The sequence below is a fragment of the Chelonoidis abingdonii genome, chromosome 6 (genome assembly GCF_003597395.2).
Source record: "Chelonoidis abingdonii isolate Lonesome George chromosome 6, CheloAbing_2.0, whole genome shotgun sequence".
In the NCBI taxonomy this organism is placed as follows: Eukaryota; Metazoa; Chordata; order Testudines; family Testudinidae; genus Chelonoidis; species Chelonoidis abingdonii.
This window is the reverse complement of record NC_133774.1, coordinates 92,360,476-92,384,115: the sequence shown is the minus strand read 5'-3', so window position 1 is coordinate 92,384,115 and position 23,640 is coordinate 92,360,476. Positions and strand designations below refer to the sequence as shown.

Here is a 23,640-nt window from a genome sequence, read left to right as displayed (position 1 = left end):
AGAACTGCACCTTTCCCCTACAGAGATTGTCAGGCACAGAATCTGTTGCTATGACGGTTTGCTTACAGAAAATTGCAAGCCTCTTATTGAAATATATTCAACAAGATTCTTCAAGTGACTGTCCCAATACCAGGGACAGGAGGGAAAATCATTGGGAGGGAGAGGCGCAGATCAAATTTCTATAGTTTCAAGTTTTTGCCACATTTTTTCTGTATTCTGCAATATTTTTGTTTAAAACTGAAAGCAAGTGTGTGTCTCTCTCTTGCAAAGAGAAACCAGCTCAATGTAAGCTATTGTAGTACCATTCTGACAACCCAATCTTAGATGGAATTGTCTAGTGTCAAAACACAAAACAGCAGAATTGTGAAGTTAACTTCCCTCATACTAATTCACTTCAATAAAATATCAATTATAACACCTCCACTGAACTGTACAAACATTCCTAGGTTTTATCCATTAACAGTTCCACACAGACCTCTTACTGATAGTAAACTGTGATTGATTAATTAGACTTATGGAATCCTCCACTGGGGTAAACTGGCACAGAAGTCAGTGGAGCTGTACAAGTTTGCACCAACAAATCTGGCTCATAATTACCATTTTGTTTTTTTTGTTCTCTCAAGCTATCTGATATTCCAGTTTGCTTCAAATGTAGTCATCAGTACACGTATTTTTTAAAATGTGAAACAATAAAACCTTTCAACATTTAATAATGTACATGACACTTGTTTTAAAAATCTTTAGAATGTGTTATTGTCACTTTCATTTGTGTAAGCTTTTGCCTGATTTTTTAATGTTTCAGACACTGTATGGACAATTTATGTCTTCAGAAAAACAAATGCAATTCATTTCTTTTTTTTACCTTGTTACTTTACAGCTTGATTCAATCAACTCATTTTCAATGTCAAGGAGGCAAGAAGGCAGATTGAATTCCAATGGAGAGGTCAGTCTTTTCAAACGCAGTAAGCCAACACAGAATTTGGCTCCCATCTCTTCCAGTTCTCGTGTCCCTATCTGTAACCCCTATGCAAGAAATAAAAGGCAGATACACTCTATTAGCTTATAACCACATTCCAGTATTCTTTGTTATATTTTACATTAGTTTTCTCCAAATTAGCTGTGAAATGCAGACAAGAACTTTTACATAAATGCTTAGAAAGCAGGAATTTACAAAACTAAAAGGTTAATTTTCATCTTGGATAGAACGGTCATTTCTAGAAGACTTCAGTATCTCAGAGGTATATTCTGCTCTCTGTGCTGGAGCTTAATTCTCACCAATGCAAATGGCGGTTACACATGTTGCACTGAAGAGAGATCATAGATTCCTAAATCACAGTTTATCAGTCTTCTGTAATTCATTAGTGGAAAGGAAGAACAGTTGAATATTAAGTCATTTTTCACAGAAACTGAATTTACAGTATTTAAATTTTAATATAAAAGAATTATTTTCAGGAAGTTCTGTCAGAATGAAAAAAAACGAGTATATTCTGTGTGTATAAAATTCAGTAAAATACAACAATTTGTTTAAAAACTAACTTATAAAATTATTTCTTACCAAGAATAAATGAATAAATAATTTATTTTAATAATTCATGAAGAATGAATAAAAACTATCATACTTAACTCTTTCATAGAGCAGTATTGCACAATTGCTAAACTCTGAAATTTTTCAGTCCAAAATTATTGCTACAGTGAATACTCTTGATTTCTAGGAAATGATAGGCTCAAAAGTCTGCTTCAGTCAGCAAAGATTGTTTCATATGGATGTTGATGGAGCGAAGTACAGTTTAGTTTAAAGGATGCAGGGAAATAAATGTCTGTTCTGCAATCTGATCCTTTGAATTTTTGCAATTGCTATTACATACAATTCTTACAGTCAGGGCTTTGGAATAGAGCCCGGAGTTGAAGCGCGGATCAGCTTTGGAGCAGTGAAGCTGCAGGTTTTTGCCTGGAGCCAGAGTGGAGTCAGAGCACAGATCCAAACCCCTGCTTATCATCATTATCAAGTTTCTCAAACCCAGGCTCAGCTGTCTGGAGGTAATTTTGGATGTGCAGAATCTGGGCTAGATGAAGTCTTACACTATATTCCGTTCTTTACAAATGTATATTATTTTTTCTTTCAAATGTGGCATTTAATGTGCTGGATGAATTTTTCTTTGCTATAACTAAGGTGGAGACTGCTTTGGATGAATAACCCTTTTTACTTTGTTGTTGGCACTCAGATTTCAAGCAACTGGTTTCAAGATACCAGGGGCCAGGAAGAGGATTGCCTTTGGCAGAGAAGAGTCTTCCTATAATGATATGTTCACCAGGGGTTCCATTGCCATGTCCAATACTGGAAAACAAGGGGCTCCTGGACCAGTCAGATCGTATTTCTAGGTCATGGGCTCTCCCTCTCACTCACACTGTTCTCAGAACCTTAGTCAGAATAGGCTGATGTAAAATATGAGCATCTTCAAGAGCTTAATTTGGGTGCCATTCATATAGAAGGACTTCTATTGTTCAAAGAATCTTCGCCTCCTCTTTAAAAGCCTTCCATTTTCTGAGTTTGTATCATGACTCCCAGACCTTAAGAATTTTCTACCAATAATAGTGAAGCCATATTCCTGAGTGTGTTTATGATCTGTCAATTGTATTTTCCAGTATGAAAAGGAGTAGCGTCTGTAGTTCAGATTAAATTACCTTTTTAGAATGTCTTGAAGTTACTGAAGGCAGGTAGTTTTCCTCTTGCTATTGCTTAAATAACCATCTTACACAGTGGCTCTTTGAATAACTTTCATCCAGAGCATTCAGACATGGTCATTAGTTGCTTTGCCTAGGCATTCATTTTCCATGCCCAGATAACTCTAGCAATATCTGTGACCATGGATCTAGCTACACACTGCAGAGAATTCACTGAATTAGCTAAAACAAGGGTGTCTCCAGACACGCTTCTCTCAAGAATTATTTCAACTTCAGATAAGAAAGCTTCAAGTAAAATGGACTAGACTTCCTTACTGAGGATTCCACCTTCCTATCAGTGGGGTTTCAGAGTAAAAATTCATATTCTGATGGGATACCTATCTTCTTTACCAAGGAGGCTACTTCTGCATTATCCCTGGCAAGGATACTCCATCTTTTCCCTCAACACAGGATAGAATTTTTGAATGCGCCTCTTTAAGCTTTGATAGATACATTTGAATTTGGTGATGCTTCTAAAGTTATGAGAGGAGGAAGATCATACTTTTCAGATATTTGAGGGAATGTCTGTGCCTTGGTCTGAGCTGTCAAGATCTTTCCCCTTTTTAGGAAGATAATTTCTTTTTTCAGCACTGATACATTTGGAGAATACATTGGGGATACATTTGGAGAATTTTCTATTTGTTTCTACCATTACTTCATTTAACTGAAATCTTGACTGTGACGTTGCAGTCTATATGGTTTTATAGAAATATGCTAATGAGTCAATATAATGCAACTGGAATATGCTTCATACAAAAGGTCTCTTGTAAGGTATCATTACAAAGCATATAATCTACTAGTGTGACCATCCTATTTGTATAAATGGACCACACTTGTATCTGAAACTAGAAATATGAAATATAACTCTGAGGGCCTATTGTAATTATGCAAAGTGTGGGCCATTAATGGTGGTTTGAAATCTTGATGACTCCCATTAACCAGGACAATTGTCTGCAGATGACTGTGTTTTATCTGTAAGTCTTCCTGTATATGTGTGCGCTGGCAAGTGGGCAATGAAGTCATGTGATCATGTCACTGAACTGGTATCCATTCTTAACTTGGTGTCTTTCCATTGAGAAGGAAGGGGTGGGAACCCAGAAAGGGAAAAAGGATTCCCGCTTTATGCAAAAGATATATAAAGGGGTAGAACAGAACCAGGGGTGGAGCCATCATGAAGAATCCCCTAGCTACCACCTGAGCTGGAACAAGAGCTATACCAGGGGAAAGAATTGTGCCCAGGCCTGGAAGGTGTCCAGTCTGAGGGAAAAACTTACTGAAGCATCTCTGAGGGTGAGATTATCTGTATTCAGTTTGATTAGACATAGATTTGCACATTTTATTTTATTTTGGTGTCTTACTTTGTTCTGTCTGTTATTACTTGAAACCACTTAAAGTTTAACTTTCTGTATTTAATAAAATCATTTTACTTATTAACTAACTTAGAGTACGTATTAATACCTGGGGGAGCAAACAACTGTGCATCTCTCTATCAGTGTTATAGAGGGTGAACGATTTATTAGTTTACCCTGTATAAGCTTTATACTTGGTAAAATGGATTTATTTGTGTTTAGACCCCACTGGGAGTTGGGCATCTGAGTGTTAAAGCCAGGAACAGTTCTGTTAGTTGCTTTCAGGTAAATCTGCAGCTTTGGCACAAGTAATTCAGACCCTGGGTTTTTGCTGGAGCAGACGGGAATGCCTGGCTCAGCAAGACAGGGTGGAGTCCTGAGCTGGCAGGGAAGGCAGGGGTAGAAGTAATCTTGGCACACTGGGTGGCAGCTCCCAAGAGGGAGTTCTGTGATCCAACCCGTCACACTGACATCACTCGTTTCTCAGTAGAAGACAAGTTAGATGAGGAACACACTTTCTGTACTTTTTCTTGGAAGACTTTTGCCTCTTCCTTGTTCTATCAATTGATCTTAAGCTGCCAGATGAATCTCATTATTTCCTTCTCATTACGAGAGTGTGGACATTTCTAGAGGCCAGGCATCCCAGATGTCCTCTTTGCCTTCATAGGAAGATGGAAATCTCTCTCATTGCACTGACTCCAAAGAAAAGATTATTATGCAAGCATTTGATCTTCTTGGTTGGTTTGTAATAAGCATGAAGGAGTTTTCCTTTCTGGATAACTGATTTCTCAGTATGACTCAACTGGATAGATTTTCCATTTAATTTGTACTCTTTTTTACCTGAGGACTGATCTGAGGTACTTTGGAAGTTAATTTTCTTAAATTTCAATTTGGCATCCCATACTTTACCTTATTTATTTAAAACGTATTCTGAAGATTTTTGGTCTATGGGACTCCTGGATGCACTATTAACCAATAGGAACCCTAAAAGCATCCCCATCTCAGGACCACAGAAAGTAGTCAGGAAATATTTTGGAACTAACCTATCATAGGGACTTGTGTACCTAGTATGAAGTAGGAATTAACTCTATATGGGCCTACTGAGAAGCCTGCTGAGGTGTGTGCTTTGTCAATAGGCCAAGAGAGCCTAGTTTGGTGTGCTGGAATAGGATAATTACACCTCACTGTCTACTGTCTTCCTTGTTTGCAGCCTTCTGGTCTGCCTGTTCAACATGGCTGAGGTCTGCTTGCAAACAGGAGAAGCTACTGTGTGGGATGTTTTGGCATTCAGGGGTCATTTACTTTCTAAGCCTGCTTCAGCCTGCCTCTCTGCTTCAGCCTGCAGCAATGTTTGAGGCACTATGGCAAGGGAAAGAAGATGAATGAGGCTTCAGGTCATCCAGTATTTTCTACTGGTTGTACTTTTTAGCAATATTCAACTGTTGGTTGTTGGGAACTGCTTTGCAAAAAGGGCATAGGGTAATAGGCTTGTGCAGCACTGGAAACACAGGCTGGTCCTGATTCTCATCCAGAACTGCTGAGACACTTTTGAAGAAAATTAAATTTCAAAAGACAAGTCCCCAAGTTGGGGGAGGAGGCGGGAAAGGAGGCAAATTTAACTACTTTTATTCACTGCTGAACAGCGAGCTGCTAAATAGCATGAAAATATTTGGCTTTATCTGCTTCCTCCTGCTGCCATGGGGGAGAATTCTGGAGGCGGCATTACCTAATGTCTGGTGGATCACTCCAGATTGTACCAAGAGGAGAGCTCCCTCCTGCCATTGCAAAAGTTAGCTAATGGTCATGTATCCAAGAAGTCTCTATTAAAATAGTTCAATGTACTGGTAACTGATAAAATAATTGTTACAGTAAAAACCATGAATTTCTTCATTTGTAGATTTAAAATTTCAACCACAAATATTTTTATTTACTCGATTATTAATAGTCTTGTTAATATGGACAATCAACAGATCATACACATTACATTTTTAGAATGACAGATCCAAAAGAATAATGAAGAAATCTACATTATATTGAAATAGACTGATTTGCACACTATAATGTAAAAAGCCCTATAGCAGGATGTTCACGCACCTTTTTTAAAAGGAGACAAGCTGGGTTTTGGAAAGTGATATCAATGTAAATGGTAAACTCAATCCACACATAGGCTTTCACTTTATCTAGTTTCTTTACCTTATATTTTCCCTGATCGCAGCCACATAATGTGCTCTCCATTGTGTAGCTCCTTTGTACTCCTATCTCTCTCCAGACAACTACACGCGCTGTCGATTCCTTGGACTTTTCCACTACAAAACTACAGCTGCTCATGCTGAATGTTGGGGCAATCTGACTGAGAATCTTAGGAAGAGTCTATAGGATAGTAATTTGAAAGAGATTCAATTTGTTTTTACAAAAATGTGAAAGCACAGTATATTAATCAGACAGTTCAGAACTCAAATTCCAGTTTAAAAAAAAGAGAAAGATTTTGCAAAATCCATCCAAAGTAATGTTTTCATTATTAAAAAGGGCCAAGAACCCCAATGATTCATTCTTCCCCCACCTCCAAAAATTCCCTGGTAGCGTGTAAGTCAAGTGAATAAAAAAAAATAGAACATGAAGTGTCTAGTAGAAAAGATTTGACTAATTTGGTTTTATTGTTGCACAGGGCCGCCCAGAGGATTCAGGGGTCCTGGGGTCTTCCTCTGCGGGGGACCCCTGCTGTCGAATTGCCGCCGAAGACCTGGCACTTCGGCAGCAGGTCCCAGGGCAGAAGGACCCCCAGCTGCGGGTCTTCGAGGCACTTCGGCAGTGGATCCTGGAGCGGAAGGACCCCCCGCCACCAAAGACCTGGAGCGGAAGAAGCTCTGAGGGCCCGGGCCCCGTGAGAGTTTTCCGAGGCCCCTGGAGTGAGTGAAGGCCCCACTCCAGGGGCCCCGAAAAATTCCTCTGGGGGCCCTGGCGGGGCCCAGGGCAAATTGTCCCACTTGCCCCCCACCTCTGGGTGGTCCTATTATTGCAGCTGAGTGAAGTGCAAAAGGGAAATGTAATTTAGATTAATATTCAGTTTCAATAGTCTAACGTATAGGAAGTTCTGTATTTTCAAATACTATATAGTATTTCTGACATTGATTCAGCAAAGCACTTAAGTGTATGTTTAACTTTAAAGCGTGTGAATAAATTCAACTTTAACAGAACTATTCACAGGCTTAAGTGTATTGTACATGTTTCAATTGTTTGCTAGATTGGGGACCAAAACACTTAACTATGTGCGTTTAATTTTAAAATGTAAAGTCAGTGCAAGTTTACCATGTGGGCTTTGCTGAACAGGGATAGGCTAAAAGTTAACATGTGTAAGCATCTGGGCCTGATCCAAAGCCCAATGAAGTCAATGGGAGTCTTTCCATAGCCTTCAAAAAGCTTTGGATCAGGCTTATGTTGAACCAGCGCTTTGTTTGAAAAAATGTGCCTTTAAATTAATTCCTCTATTTTTCACATGCACAGCACATCAACTTGATATGGACTTGGTGACTTATTCAGATGCTATCATTTGTAGTGTTCTAACTAAAACTACAAGCAATAGTCAAAATTGCTAGAGTAAAAAGGTATGTAAAAAGGCACTATTATGAAGAGACTATTCAGCAACATTTCAGCCCAGTGCTCTGAAGCACTGAGTACATTATATAGATAAACTGCATTGGGATTATGCCACTTAGGAAATAATTTTGATGTAGGGTTTTGTCAAGGTTCCTTCCCCATTCTGAACTTTAGGGTACAGATATGGGGACCTGCATGGACACTTCTAAGCTTAATTACTAGCTTAGATCTGGTATCACTGCCACCATCCAGAATTTTCAGTGTCTGGATCACTCCTTTTCCCCCCCAAAACCCTTCCCCTCCCTGGGTAGCCTTGAGAGACTCCTTCACCAATTCCCTGGTGAGTCCAGATCCAATCCCTTGGATCTTAAAACAAGGAGAAATTAACCATCCCCCCTCCTTTCTCCCACCAATCCCTGGTGAGTCCAGATCCAATCCCCTTGGATCTAAAAACAAGGAAAAATCAATCAGGTATTAAGAAAAAGGCTTTTAATTAAAGAAAAGAAAGGTAAAAGAAAACCCTCTGGGAGAGATTACCATACCAGCTACTCTCACAGATAACAGATTCAAAACACAGAGGATGTTCCCCTGGGCACAAATTTAGTTACACAAAAAAATACCCAAATACCCAATTTGATTCTACCTCTAATTGCATAAGACAGGTTACAAAGAAATAAACATAAACCTATTTATTCCTTTCTAAAACTTACTACTCTGATAAGAGGCTGGTTCCTTGATCTTTTTCACTCCGGCTGAAACTGAAACTCTAAACAAAGGAAAAACTTCCCTCCTTCCTTTTGAAACATCTTGTTCCCTCATTGGTTCCTCTGGTCAGGCGTTAGTTAGGCTAGGTGAACTTTTTAACCCTTTATAGGTAAAAGACATTAACCCTTAACCATCTGTTTATGACAGGTTTATTTAAACAAGGAGGCTTGAGAGCGATTTTCATACGAGATTTGAAAAACTGGGAGCAGCTCTATTAAATTATGCCAGAGATAACAACTCACCCTACAAACCTCAACTGTTGTTATATGTACATTTAAAATATGAGGTTTTGGTGTAAGTGCTAAACAGTATTTGGTATCTTCAGTTCTTCTGTAGCTGAAAAATATTACACTAACTTCAGCTGTTCACTTGCAGGTCTTTTTCTCTTTGACCCTTATCCTTCACTCTTGGAAAGTTCACAGAAATGATTTCACTTCAGTCAAAAATATGTTGCTGCATGTGATAGATGCAAAAAAGTTATGTTTTCAACTTATTTTAATTTGTTCGGCCATATGATAGGATCACTCTCTCCATTTCTAGCGATATGGACACTGCACTTCTATAAAAATTCTGTACCCATTTTCGTTAGCAAACGGTTCAAGTGCTGATATAGACTCGGCTTAGACATTTCAGGCCTTGTCAAAAAACTCAGGAGGCTGGTCTATAACAATACTTATATTGTTACTAAAACTGGTGCAAGTGTCTGAAATTTCATAGTGTAGACAAGATTTAAGTGACTGAGGTGGATAATGAAATTGTAAATAATCAACCAGCTAAGAAACTGTAAAGGAAACAATCCAGTAGCAGTTGGATGTGTTTTGTTTTTTTTTAAACACATCTGAGCACCAAAAAGCATGCATAACTGTTTGTACAGGTAAATGGCTAGTTATGAATCTAATAAGTGCAGTCACCTGATTGGTGAGCACAACTGTGAAGAAAAAAGTAGGTATGCAAACAGGTGCAGATATTGGGCCTCCTTTAAAAGAGTCATCCTCAAAGTAACAAAGGAAAAAACTGTATATATTTGTGATTGCCACAAGGTGGCAGTGAAACTACACAAGAAGAAGCTTATTTTCAGGAAAGATTATTTTACAGTCATTGTGACTGTGCAAAAAAGGTTATTCTGAACTCTTAATTTAAAAGTCCTTATCAAATAGATTTATGCACTAAACATAGTGGGAAATATTATATAGGAAAAATTACGTTAAAAGAGCATTATGGCTGCAAATTCAAGGACTCAAAATTCTGAATTTCCAGAATTAAGGCTATCCCTGCAACCTTAATACAGCCCCTCGTGCGCACGCAGTATGAAACAGTCTAATTACATGATCATATACTACTTTTTCCACAGGACCTCTGCCTCTCTCAGTGCACAAGATGAATGGTGCTCACATAATGAGCAACTATTTAGTGTTTCCAGTCTCTTTGCCCAGACAGTGCCAGTATTCCCGCTGGCTCCTAGTTGGGTCTGAGTCTCCTCCAATCCGCTGGCTCCTAGTCCCATTCTTCTCTCACCCAGCTCCCAGCCAGATTCTCATTACCCAGCCAACTGTAGACTTCCTCCACCCCAACTCCTAGTTTTCCCCTCATATCCTAACCCTACCAGTCTCCAGTCCCAATCCCCACTCTTCCCCAGACTCCTTATTCCAATCTATTCCTTCCCCTTCCCCCCATTCCCAATCTCCCACCAGGTCTAGCTCTTGCTCCCTCTGCATTCAGATCAGGTGCCTCTTCCATGCTACTTAGGTGCCAGCAGGAGGGGCATAGAGCCAGAGAGTTACCCTGCTCTCTGTTCCAAGGTCTGGACCTTGCACAGACTGCAGCAACCCAGAGTCACAATTATAGATAGTTCTGCTCATCTCGTCACAGCCTCAGACTGGAGCATGCTTAATGCTCATGGAATTTTCTGGGAATTTAGTTGTGAAGCTCTAGCAAATTTAGCAAATTGCACTCTTTTCGAGGTTTATAACTAGGGCGGATTTTCAGGGGGATGAGAAAAAGTCACATCCTTGACACAAAGGCCATCCCCTAATTTTACGACTCTACTCCTGCATAGGAGTTTCTAAGGGGGTGGGGGTTTGCAAATTTAGTATGAGCAGAATGTATTTACCCTAGCTTCATTATCAAAAATGGCTCAACTCTTTAGTATGACATTTTCCAAAATAATTAAGACTGAGGCAGAGATCCTCATGGAAAATTTCAGATCGAATGGGTAAAGTTTTGTAAGCAAGTGAAAACAGGCTCTAACAATGGGAAGTGTTCAGCAGCCTTAATAATAGGCACTGCTACTAGCCTTGATTGTAATAACTGATCTAAATCCATCAATGAAGTGAATAAAGTGTATGACAAAAGTGTTTGCTATACTAAAATATGGAAGTGTTCATAATTCTGTTAATAGTTTAACATTTTTCACAAAAAGCTACTAAAATATTGCTTAGTTTGTTAGCCCAGTTAATAATAATAATGACTGAAAAGCTGAATTAATTCTTTCATTTTTGTTTAATGAAATAGACTTTTTTGTCTTGTTTAATTAGAAGAATAAAAATAAAACAATCAGCTGTGTCAAATGAATGATTATTTGCCATTATTTTATGACTGTTGATTCTCTTGTCTACATCCCTCCTTCTCAGAAGGAACAGGGTGTTTTTCTTTGTTTCCCCTTCCTGGCTACATGACAGTGATCTAATCCACGTGTTTGGCACTCCCTGACATATAAAGAGTACTCCTCTGACTGGCACTCTATTAACTTTGCATGAAGCTAGGCAGAGAAAGAAGAGCTATAATTAGATTCCTGGACTCTGTTAGAACCATACTTAGCTCTAGTGCTACAAGTTAAGTATTACAACATTACTGATTACTTTGTACAAATACCTTCCTAGATTCCAGAATGCTTTTCTGTTTTCAGAAGTTTACTCAGTTGTTTTTTTCCACTACAGCAGTCACCCTTACACTTCCAAATTGCCTTAGATAATTAAACCAATTAAATAATGTTTCTTAGTACGTGTAGTATTTCTGAGGTATCCTGTGTATATGAGAAAGTAGGGAAGCATACGCAATGCTACAAGTACTGAGGTAATTATATCTATACTATAACTGACTTTTTTAAAAGGTAAACAAATGATATACCTGTTCTTTTATATTTGAATACTATTATTCTATTAAATGTTCAAGAACATTCACAAACAAAAAAATCGTGATAGTTTTAAGTGGGCAAAGATGTTGTAAAACAGCATGGTGTGTACACAAAGTTGTGGAAGTTATTTGAAAAATGTCCGAAAAAATAATCTGTTGTATATTATGGAAGTCAGGGAATTGTTTTTATATTGTGCATGCAAATTGCAGAGGGACACTGTAATCATACTCTATACAATGACACCATCGTCCAGACTTGAGAACAGCATAAACAAGGAAACAAAGCTGTCCATAGCACTTTTCAGAGAGAGAAAAGTAAAAGCAATCAAACGTTATAACTTTCCAGTTTAGATCCAACATTCTGAGTAAATTATATTAATCAGTAACAGCTATCTGTGCGCCTATGTGCGTCTTACTGCACAAATCCCAAAGCATAAATTGTCGGATGTTGCAGATGTCCCACACCATCTCCTGTACCTAGAGAATGGCATTGCCTAGGGACAAGCAAACACCACAACTTATTGTGGATGAGTACTTTGACAAAGCACAAGTACAGAGGCACCTTTTCATTTTAGACCAGATCAACATTGTTCTTACTTGCGGGAGTGGGAACTAACAACATGAGGAAATCAAGATATAATTACACTTTCACAACTTACTTGAAGGTTTAACTTTTACTCACCCTATAACCAAGGTCCTCAATCAGGTCACAAGAGGCAGCGCTAACATTAGTGTGCCACACTGTCTCTTTGATGCTGCAGCCATACATGAATACATTCTTTTTACGAGAATGACCATGATAATCACAGTAAACCTACAAAAAATGGAGAAATAAAAGCGATGTTTTAAAACACGCTACAGCATCAGATAATTTAAAGTTATTCCACCTCTCCCTTCCATATTAAACCCTATACGGAAACCATGATTTGTCCCTTGAGGCCTGATTCTGCAAGGACATTTCATTGGTTTCAAAGTGATGACTCTCAAGTGTAATATTAAGTATATGCATATGTTCTGGCAGGACTGGGGGCTTATGTAGTTATGCACATATGCTGCACAATATAAGTACCAACATGAAGTTTAGACATATTGCATATGTTCCAAATTGCTGTTTGAGTACATAAAACTAAGCCATTTCCAAAGAAAATTTCAAACCTAGCAACGCAGCACATCTAAAACTTTCTGAATTCAACTGTTTTTGTTACTATAACTGCCTTAACCAACACCCCCTCTCCAAAAAAAACCCCACTCTGATGTTCAGAACATGAGGCTTTTTTCCATCCTCTAACTCAACACCACCCGCAAGCAAATGCTAGATATGCAGTACTGAAAGGCTCAAGAATTAAAACTAGGGTGTTATAACTAAACATTTTTGCAGCATTAACCAAAGTGATTGCTCTCCTTCAATACAACTGGAAATAGTTCCAGAAATTTCTGATAAACCCTCCAACTCACATTTGTAAGCATGTGAAGCAGTTGCAAGGACCTATAAATGTGTTTTCTTTTACAGAAAGCGAGATAGTATCTATACAAAAAGCTAAAATGATTTTGAAATGCCTATTTTGGGCAAACACACACACTCACCAGAGGCAAACGTTTTATAGCAGCCAAATATTGTAGCAAGCCCTTGGAATGGTAAATTGTGGGATGAAGGTCTGGGTTTGGATTTTGCCACTGTCTGTTCAAATCCTCCCCACTTAAAGAACAGCGATGGCTATGAAAGACAAATTTATAAAGAAATGTATGTCTCACAATATAACCTCACTTTTATTTTAAAAGTTACCTTCACTAGTTCAAGTTTTGCCTGTAACACAACTACTTTATTTGTGCGGTCAAGTGAAATTTAAATTCCAGTTTGTATTAACAACATGTTTTATTCTAGCAGAAGAGTTAATTTAGTGGTTACTAATATATTTTACTTGGACCAGCCAAAATTAAATGGAAGTAAATTTTTATTTAAAGATATTTGCCTACTCACTTGCTCTGAGATTAGAGGAAGTAAAATTATCTGTTGAGAAAACTGGATGTGTGAACAAGTGTGATAAGTCAACAAATTCAGTTCAAAATTGATAAGTTCTAATTTTTAAAAAATCAATAGCATTTTAAATTTAAATTTTTGTAAGATGGTCAATGATTTTATTGTTCAATCTTTTTGTCTAGTTCATGATCTTGTGACCATAATTTGTCTGCTCAATTTGATCTTTTGGAACTGCTAAATAGACAGTCAACTGTCAGTGATAGATTTGCTGAATCTGTTGAATTTTTCTAGAATTCTTCATACAATTTGCTAATTTGTGGAAAGATCCTGATCTCCATTAAGATGATCAAATCAAATCTAACTGGATGGGAAGCCTGGTAACTTCAATGGAATCTTATTCAGATAGTCAAGAAGAAAGCATGCTCGTGAACCTTTAAAATAGTAGCTTCAAAGATAACTCATGTACCCTTTATATACCATCACAACTCCAGAAGCCACATGACTTCAAGCAAGGCTTTTGACTCCACTCCTGCTTTGACTGACAATTGACAGGGATATGCAACATACAAGACTTGTCACAGGCAAGCTGGTAGCATAGAGGAGACCAACTAGCTAGTAGAAGACTAACAGAAACCAGGAAGATCAGTGTCTACAGCAAGCAGTGTTTCAGAAAGACTTAAGTATTTCATACAGACATTTTAAGTATTTTATTTTACATTTTTGGTTTTCAATCTGCAGAGACATATCCTTGGCATTCATGCATTAACATGAGTTTTTAAACCAGTGACTGTTTGCTGGGGTGTCTGTAAGTATGGCTGGGAGCAGGGTGGGGGACAACTGAGCAGCTGTGAAGCCCAGAGGGGCTATTTATGTGCCACATATCAGCATCTTTAAGAAACTTTCTGAGCAAGTAGTCACACCTGCTGTCATGTTTACTAATTGAAGAGAAGTTATAGATTTGACCTCAGAAAGCTATTTCCACCTAAATTCTTGGTAGCCAAATGTAGTAAGTTGAGCTTCTCCTAGAAGTCTTTATTAAAAATGATATTGAAATATCTGTGACCAACCCTTTGGGAATGATATAATACTAAAGAATGGCAGTGTGGAACCTTGTGGTTAAGCCTTAGTGAATTAAACTGGGAATTGTTTTTCCCCTGCTTTAGTCCTTTTTTTGACAAGGTGTTTGAATACTGAATTGACTTTCATAATACTCTTCGATCTGAGACAGATTATAAACCATCATCTTTTCTTGCATTAGATGCAAGGATTAATTTTTGGATGAGAATGTGTAAAATTTGTTGGATTTTTACCTTTATTTTCAATTATTTGAAATATCTTTGTATAAAACTTATTTTAGTTATTAGGTTTAGTTAAGATATAAAATTGTATCCATTTGGTGTTTTTCAAGCCAGAAATCTGAGGACTTTAAGAAGTTGAGAATTTAGGGCAGTTAAACAGCACATCTTATCTATTGCTCTACCAAGAGAGATTTGTGAGGGGTACATGTGTATATGTAAAACTATGATAAAATATGTTCTGGAAAACCATATTGCAAAAGCAAGTTCTGTGAAGGTACTTATTTTTATAAATGCAATTTACAAAATACACTATCCTGAGAACACAATATTTTAAAAGTAAAATTCAAAGAAAATCAACACTGAGAGACAGCATTACCTTCTTATATAGGAACACATTTACACTACTGATTGTTCACCAACAAAAAAAGTACTAGAAGACAGCTTTGTGAGAAATCTGGATTCATTACAGTATATAAACCTTAACCTATGCTACATATTTGGCTCATACTTTAATGACTTCATTGCTAGCCCTCCATTCCAACAACTGTGCTGCAGTAGTGTTCTAACATTCCAATGAATTTGTGGCATACCTGGTACACGTGACATCGATGGATGAGTCTATGGCCCCATCACTATGTACGCTGCGCTTCCTCTTCCGCTCTCACTGGCATAAGCCTCCCTATTAAATTCCATGTTACTGCTTGTACCCAGGGCTGCGACTTACAGTCGCAGTTAATTCTTAGAAAAAAGTGTCATCTCAAAACAGACAGCATATAAAAGACCTACATTTAAAAAAAGTTTTTCATAGTCTGGATCATGGAGGCTCTTAAAATTACTAGTATATATGTTTGACTGAAGAAAATCAGGAAAACATTTTGTCAGTAAGATTTGTTTACAGTAGTTTTGTTAGCTAGCAAACCACTGGAAAAGACTAAAAACCCAAATATGAAAAAAAATTGAGCCTGAATACTGACTATGTATTAATTCTGGAAAACTACTGCATTTTTATTTTAAGACTTCAACATTGTTTTTATTACAAGATACAGAAAGATCTTTAATTAATTGTACTTGTGAGCAGAGTTTAAACTTACTTTCCATTGATGACACCATCTGGATTGAGCATAGGGACAATTTTAAAAATATAGGATTCTCGTAAACTCTGGGAAGTGGGGTTATTACTCATAAGATATTCCAATGTTCCCTTCATAACCCAGCTTGCATTAGTCTCTCCAGGATGCACACGAGCAGTTAAGAAAATGTAAGGACGATTCCCTAAAAGAAGCATTCACAAAAACTGCAAGGTGTAAAACAAGTAAATTAAAACAGTTTGAAAACAATAAATAGCTCGAGTTGGTGGATGGTGATGTACAGTATTTTTCAAAGTGCATTCGCATGAATTCGGGATTCTTTATGGAGGATTTTATCATAAAATATTGATTGTTACACAAGTGCCTCAATGGATTTTAAATTTAATGCAACATGAAAAAACTACATAAACACCATCTGTTAAAAGAACTGATGATTGGTAACTTACGTGATATAATTGAAATTCCCTTATGAAGACAGGAAAGAAATTCAGGAAAAAAATGGGATGCTTTGGGGGCCATATGGTGGTACAATCAGCAGTCCTTATGTGAGATTTATGAAATGGGCTCCATGGAAAATACATTTTTGCACTAAAAAGAACTGCTATAAGATCATGAAGAACACTAAAGAATGAGGAATTAGGGACTGTCTTGAAATAACATTAAAAAAGTTTAGCATAAGAATAAATCTTGTTTGGCAATTGATAGAGTACTTTTTTTTTTTTTTAAGAAAGAAAAATCATGCAGGTCCAAAATTTATCTTTAATCAAACAAAACAACCCCACCTGATGCTTGAATTGTTAAACACAAAAGCAAAATTATAAAATGTGAGCAGACCAACAAGTGGTAATCTCATGAATATAACTGAGTTTTGCTATTTTACAGTAAAGACCCACCAAGAATTGCAGACAAATGAAGCATTAACGTTTATAGAAAGAGCTAATATTACATAATTTTAAGTGGACCAAAGAGAAGTTATACTTACTGAACTGACAGATATGTTCAAAGTAATTCGACTCCGGCATGGCTGTGATAGTAACTAAAGGGCAGCTGTTCCCAGACAGTGTCTCACACAGAGTATCTTGTCGGAAATAGATCTGCTGAGGGTTGTGCATGGATTCCAATTTCTGAAGATGCATCTTCATCCCCAAAATGATGAAAAGGTACTTAAGTCCTTTGCAATTTTGTATATGATAAACAAACATTTATTAAGTATTTTTTTTTTATTGTTCCAGGTATAGAAGATAATTCTCCCATCACTACTTTGGCCATGAAATACCTTTCAGGTTTCCACTACATCTATAGCTGACTAATGTTTTCTTTTGTCTAGAGTGTTTTGAGTCTTTTTAAATTGTGTTTTGGAGCACTTTCTGCTTCTATGCGCCACCCTTTGATTCTGTTTTTAACCACATGATACTCCCTCAAGGAGCAGCCACTTGGTTTGTGAACGGTCCCAGATGATCAGCTTCATTCAATATTGATCTATTCTATATTGTGGCAAATTGCTGGCACTATTATGATGGGTCTCGCGCTCTCTTTTCTTTGGTGGGGGTTCAGGGCGCCATTTCTTGCCCCTAAATTGGAATATTAATTGCCCCACTAGTGTCCTAGAGGAGGGGAGTGGAGAGGGAGGGACCTGGGCCCACCCTCTACTCCAGGTCTCAGCCCAGGGGCCCTTAGGGTAGTGGTGAACCATTTGAACTGATGGTTCCTTCCCCTGGGCTACTTTCCCCTCCTGCCCTTCAGCTTGTGGGGGGCTTCCTTCCCTCCCTCTGCACAAACCAGGTGCCCCTTACTTAGGGTCTAGGACTTCTTAGCCCACTGCAGCACTTCTTCAAACTGTCCTCTGTTTCAACACCAATCCTTTCTGCTCCTACTCCCACACTGTCTGATTGAAGCATGGGTTTTTATCATGTGACTGACTGCAGTTGCTCTAATTGGCTTTAGGTGCTCTAATTGGCGTCAGGTGCTCTAGTTAATCTATAGCAAACTTTCTTCCTCTTACAGGGAATAAGGCTTCCTTCTAACCCTCTCCTGCTGTCCTCTGGCCATGCTGTATCACAATATGTTGAGTCCCAGATCTGCTTTTGTTAATATAACCAATGCAACATATTCTAGTTAAGCATCTCACTTTGCTTTACAAACATCAACAAAACATCACAATACCCCAGTTTCACTCAATTCATTATCCTGAAAACATTTCCTTTTTAATACTTTGTAATCTTAACCTTAGTAGTTGAGATACATCCATAATGAGCAAGGTACAAGTAGACAGATAAGATATAATAGACAGATCCTAGACTAAATTTGACACTATCATCTTAGCCATGTATGCCTCATCAAATTCACACCAAAGTGCATAGAAAAACTCTCAATGGACTTCAATGGGAGACAGATCTAGATCATGGTTAACGATGTCATTCTAGGCAACTTTACAGAGGAGTTATATCCATCTGTCAACTTTTATCCATACTCTCCTGCTGTCAGTGTTTTCAATGCCTTTTGGGGGGAGGGAGGGGAGAGAAGGGAACATCTAAGTCAATTACTGATATAGCTGTAATTCCTATAATTATCAGACATATCGTATAGAGGAAATGAAGAAATTTCAAATTTCTTGAAGTTTTTTGTTCTAAAGAACAAGAAAACTTATTACATATATTGTAACAGACTGATTCCTTTCTTACTTGACTTTTGATGAGAGTGTTTTATTACTTTTCAACATATATGTTTTCATTTATGTACTATTTTCGTATCTATGAACTAATATTTGGAAGCAATCAGCATTTTCTCATGGAAAGAGATACAGTAACATAAATGGACATCCAAGTAATCCAGTTTAAGGCTTCTCTCACCCTTAAAGTCGAATACGTATATGGATAGTGGTAAGCAAAGTAGCAGACATCATCCTTGTGTGGGAAATTCACTGTGAATGTAATTGTGTAATAGGATTTTCCTTTCTGACCACCAGCAGCAATTGAACTTCTAGCGAAGTGATTCCTAAAAGTGAAATGAAACCAACATAAAAAAGTGTTAGAGATGTGTAGACATTTTTACTACATCAGAGGATATCATTTCTGAACATAATATGAAAACCCTCCTGGCTCCGAGAAGTGTCAGATCATATGATGGTTACAACACTCGTACGCTTCTGTGTACACTGCTGCTATTACTGGTAGAAACAAACCAGAGTAGAAATGGTAGGAAATTTTAATGGGGTGAGGGTGGGAGTGGGAACCAAAACAGACAGCCCTTGAACAGAAGGGATGACAAGTGGGAACCCTACAGCTCCTCCAATGACCGGGCCATTTGTAAAGATAAGCAGTTTTCCTGTTTTACACTCTGAGGTCTCTCCAGTAAACAAGGAGTAAATACCTAGAAAGAGGTTCCATCATGGGATCCCAAAAAGAAAGTCAACAATACCACATGTGAGGTATTAAAGGTATTAAGGTTAAATTCTTAATACAAATATGCTTAAATATTTATATACACAAAGTCATTTAATTAATACAATTTTCCCAGAAAATTTTATCAATATAGCATTAACACAATACTTAATTTATTTCTAAATTCATTTGTCAACGTCTAAGAAACTTAAAAAAAAAAAAAAAAAAAAAAAAAGCCAACCACACAATTGCTTTGCTATAGAAATATTAAATATTATCACATTTCATGGTTGCGCTTGTTCTAGTCATGTAAATTAGATTTTGTTCTAGTCTTCAACATAACAGATTTGCTTACCTCCATTTTTTGTTGGCATACTTACTTATAGTAACAAATATCTGTCCCAACACGAGTCCACCATGGCCTGGAATTTAATGCCTCCTGAACAGAATACATGAGGGGCTGCATACCTTTAAGAAAAATGCATTCGATTTTTATCTTAAGGTCACTGAATTCTGTTTGTACAGCTAACAAGCAATGGATCACATCTGAATACAGTCTCATGTACACACACTATATTCATTTCACTTTTTATAGAAGTCTAACCTACAGAGTCCATTATAAAGATTGAATGTCATACCATCTTCTAATTAACAGCCAAGAGATATATAAATTGAAAAATGACTCAAAATGAGCAATGTACAAATGAAACATGTACCAAATGTAATTTAAAAATAATGCAGTGGCTCAAATGAACAGTAAAATCCTGGATTTAAATCACATGTAACCAACTGTTACTATAAAATTTCTTAGGAAATCTCAGCCTTCTCATATCTCAATCCACCCACCTGAAAAACTGGATAACCACAATATCAATCAAAAACAGATACTGTTTTATAAGCAGAGCTTTTCAGGTAAATAAGAAAAATGTTTCCTTTGCCAAACAGTACTACATTAAGGCATGTGAGCAAACCTTCAGAATATAGCAGCAGGGTCTAAACCAGGGTAGGTCAAACTAAGGCCCGAGGGCTGGATCCGGCCGATCAAGGCTTTCAGTTCAGCCAGCGGGATTGCCATCCCCGTGGCGCAGTCCGGCTAAGGCAGGCTCCCTGCCTTCCCTGGCCCTGTGCTGCTCCCAGAGGCACCACATCCCTGCGGCCACTGGGGGTGGGGGATAGAGGGCTTTGTACGCTCCTCTCGCCTGCAGGTACTGCCCCTCGCAGCTCCCATTGGCTGGGAACGAGGAACCACAGCAAATGGGAGCTTTGGGGGTGGTACCCCCAGGCGAGGGCAGCACACCTTTGGAGCTGCCTGTCCTGCCACACCCAACCCCCAGGAGCCACTGCCAGACATGCTGGCCACTTCCAGGAGTGGCACAGGCCCAAGGCAGCCAGGGAGCCTGCCTTAGCCCCACTGCGTGCCGCTGCTAGCCCAGAGCCGCTCGAGGTAAACAGCGTCAAGCCGGAGCCCGCACCCCAACCCCCTACCCTGCCGTACACGCCACACCCCCTTCTGCACCCCAACACCCTGCCCTAGGCCCCCTCCTGCACCCCTTCCCTGAGCCGCCCCGCACCCCTCTTGCACCAAGCCCCCTCCTCCTGCACCCCAACCCCTTGCCTTCAGTCCCCTGCCACACCCCGCACCTCTCCTGCACCCCAGCCTCCTGCCCTAAGCCCCCTCCTGCACCCCAATCCCCTTCCTTGAGCCCTGTCCTGCACCCCTCCTGCACTGAGCCCCCTCCTGCACACTGCACTCCCTCCCACACCCCAACCCTCTGCCCCAGCCCTACATTCATGGTCCTGCATACAATTTCCCCACCCAGATGTGGCCCTCGGGCTAAAAAGTTTGCCCATTCCAGTCTAAACAGAGCAATTAATATGCAACATGTTAGTGTGATTTAGAAATCAGTCCCATAGTATGCTTTTCCTACCGCACTGAGCAGACAAGCCTGCAGTCAGTTTTGACTATCCAGCAACTTCATAAAAATCAAAAATTTGCTAATGATAATTAGGAAGCAGATAATAGGACTTACTTTGTTTGAGTCCATTATTTATTAGGAATAGTTCACTTGGCTCTAACAGAAATTTTACTCATTTCATAGCAAGGTTTCAGGGAAAGGATGACGACTTTTGAGTTGCTAGAAGTAGTTTAGAAAAAATCTGAGCAAGACGTTTGTGTGGAAAACACACTGCAAAGAACTGTTTTATGTAACATATCTGGTCTCACCTCAAGTGATCTCCACACAGATTCCACTCTTGGTGACCACTAATTGCCTAGTTTTTAAGAAGTGAACTGTGATTGTAGGCTAGCCCTTCCCAAACTAGCATCTGACCTGGAAGCTTGTACAAAGGAATAGCGAGTGATAAATGTGTGGCTCAAGCTCAGTGTTGCTGTTCTACTTATTTCTGATACAGGGAAGTGAACCAAGCAGGTCACCGAGGCTGTTTGAGCCCTAATAAGTCTAGGGGGATCTTTCATATCCAGATTGTAACAAGTCCTAATATAGACTAAGGCCCACTTAGTCTCTGGGATGATATGGGTTGTCTCTTAAAACTTTCAAACACCATAAAGAACCTAAGTGTGTACCTGAATGCCCAGTTCTATCTAATGTGAAGTTTCACTTCACCTGGGGTAGAACGTGAGTTAGGAAAGAAAACCAGGAGGTGAAGTGACAGATTGACAAGGAAGTCTGAAGCTGCCTTGCATAAAAACTTAAGGTGAAGCCTGAAGGAGTCCTTGCCCTTGTGAAAGGCTATATGGGGGGCCTGCCTTGAAGGCCTGAATCCCTCCTACCAGAAAGGCAGTTTCCACCGATAAACAGAGCAGGTAACAATAGGCCCATAGACAGACCCTATCAATATAATCAGTAGTGAAGTAGGATCTCAAGAAGTAGGGGTGTTTCCTGACTGGTGAGTGTAAGGCCCCATGAGTCTAGAACTCAGGCCACCTAGCAGCAGCTGTTACAAGCTTGCACTCCACTTTCCCATGACTTGCTGTGGGCACAGACCATGGGAAGCCTCCAGCTGTCTGACAGGCTGCAGCCTCATGGCTCCTGACAGCTCCCTGGCCTATATAAACTCAAGAGGTATTTTAGGAAATCTCCAGGCACCTGCCTCAGGTTTGACCCAGCTCTGACCCTTAGTCCTGACTGCCCTCACTGTGGGATGTGAAAAGACAATGTGGTCTTGTAAATAGGGAGGATTTGAAGAGATCACTGCCAGCTAAACCCTTATCAGGCTTAGAGACAGATTCAATTATTTCAGGGAAAGTAAACTGTCTAGTATCACTGCAATTGGAGCTGCCACTGGAGAAAGGTGTTGTTGAACTGCCTAAATAGAAACATTTCTTTCATTTGGCTTTCTATATCAGCCTGGTTAAAGGTTTTCCACTGTGGAGCAAGATGTCTAGAACAGCAGATCAGCTTCTCTCTGAAGACATTATCCAGGCAGCATTCAAGCTATGTGGTACAAGGATGTCTGGTCTGGGTACAGGCTCTGGCCTCATTCTGAAAGTCCAGGTTGGGCAGAACCAGCAAGGTAAGGAGTTTCTCTAGGTCTGAGTACCAAAATAGGATAGCCCATTCTATCCTGTCTCCCCACAGTGGACAATACCAGATGCTTCAGAAGGTGTAACAGAGGTGGGGTGTCCTTCACAGTAGGGCTTATCCTAACCTCCATCCGAGATTGGCTCAAGCCTTCAAGCAGGTAGTTTAATATTCCTTCCAAAATTTTTGATAGGAAAATTCAAGAGGTTTTAAACATTTCTATGGATAACAAGAATACTGAGAGTTATCACTAAATTCTTGGCCTCAACAACTTCTTGTGACAATGAATCCACCATTTTAATTATGGGCTCTGTGAAAAAGTATTATCCTGCAATGACTGTAACTATTGAGTGGGCACCTGAATTTTTCTTAGTGGGTTATAAGTCAAAATGGAGCCTTCTGTTTCTGCCTAGCTGCACAGCAGATTCAGAGAAACACTATTTAATTTTCAATTTGATTATCCAGAGAAATGGAGGATAGCTTGACACTTATTTGGACTCTTGGGCCTAAATGGCAGGGGTTCATGCTCTTCCCACTGACCTTTACATTCTGCTTTGATCCATGTCACAGGCAGGCTCTTTTGATATTCAGATCTTTTGAGTAACAGACTATCCCTGACCTTCAGTATGAGAGTGCCCACTAAGTCTCAAGCTTCCTCCACTAAAAAGAATCTGATGGGATTTTTGTGCTTCCTACAAGTTCAGGAAGTGAAGGCAAGATAGATAGAACATCTATCTAGGTCTGATTTTTCACTCAAGTACCGAAGGCACTGAACACAGCTGTCTGTGACCAA

General features: G+C 39.0%; 1 protein-coding gene across 7 annotated transcripts in view; it reads right to left on the bottom strand.

Annotated features, from left to right (window-relative positions):
* The window catches only part of AGTPBP1 (ATP/GTP binding carboxypeptidase 1), a 169,661-nt gene that overhangs the window by 37,701 nt on the left and 108,320 nt on the right, over nucleotides 1-23,640 (bottom strand). For 6 of the 7 annotated variants that reach the window (XM_075067237.1, XM_032771145.2, XM_032771143.2 and 3 more), the window contains 8 exons: nucleotides 19,686-19,773; nucleotides 18,775-18,919; nucleotides 16,908-17,061; nucleotides 15,929-16,109; nucleotides 13,146-13,275; nucleotides 12,244-12,375; nucleotides 6,264-6,440; nucleotides 863-1,023 (listed from right to left, as the gene is read on the bottom strand). In XM_075067237.1, the coding sequence (XP_074923338.1) occupies nucleotides 863-1,023; nucleotides 6,264-6,440; nucleotides 12,244-12,375; nucleotides 13,146-13,275; nucleotides 15,929-16,109; nucleotides 16,908-17,061; nucleotides 18,775-18,919; nucleotides 19,686-19,773 (1,168 nt within the window). The remainder of the gene's footprint in view (nucleotides 1-862; nucleotides 1,024-6,263; nucleotides 6,441-12,243; nucleotides 12,376-13,145; nucleotides 13,276-15,928; nucleotides 16,110-16,907; nucleotides 17,062-18,774; nucleotides 18,920-19,685; nucleotides 19,774-23,640) is intronic. The other variant, XM_032771146.2, reaches the window with a different exon arrangement.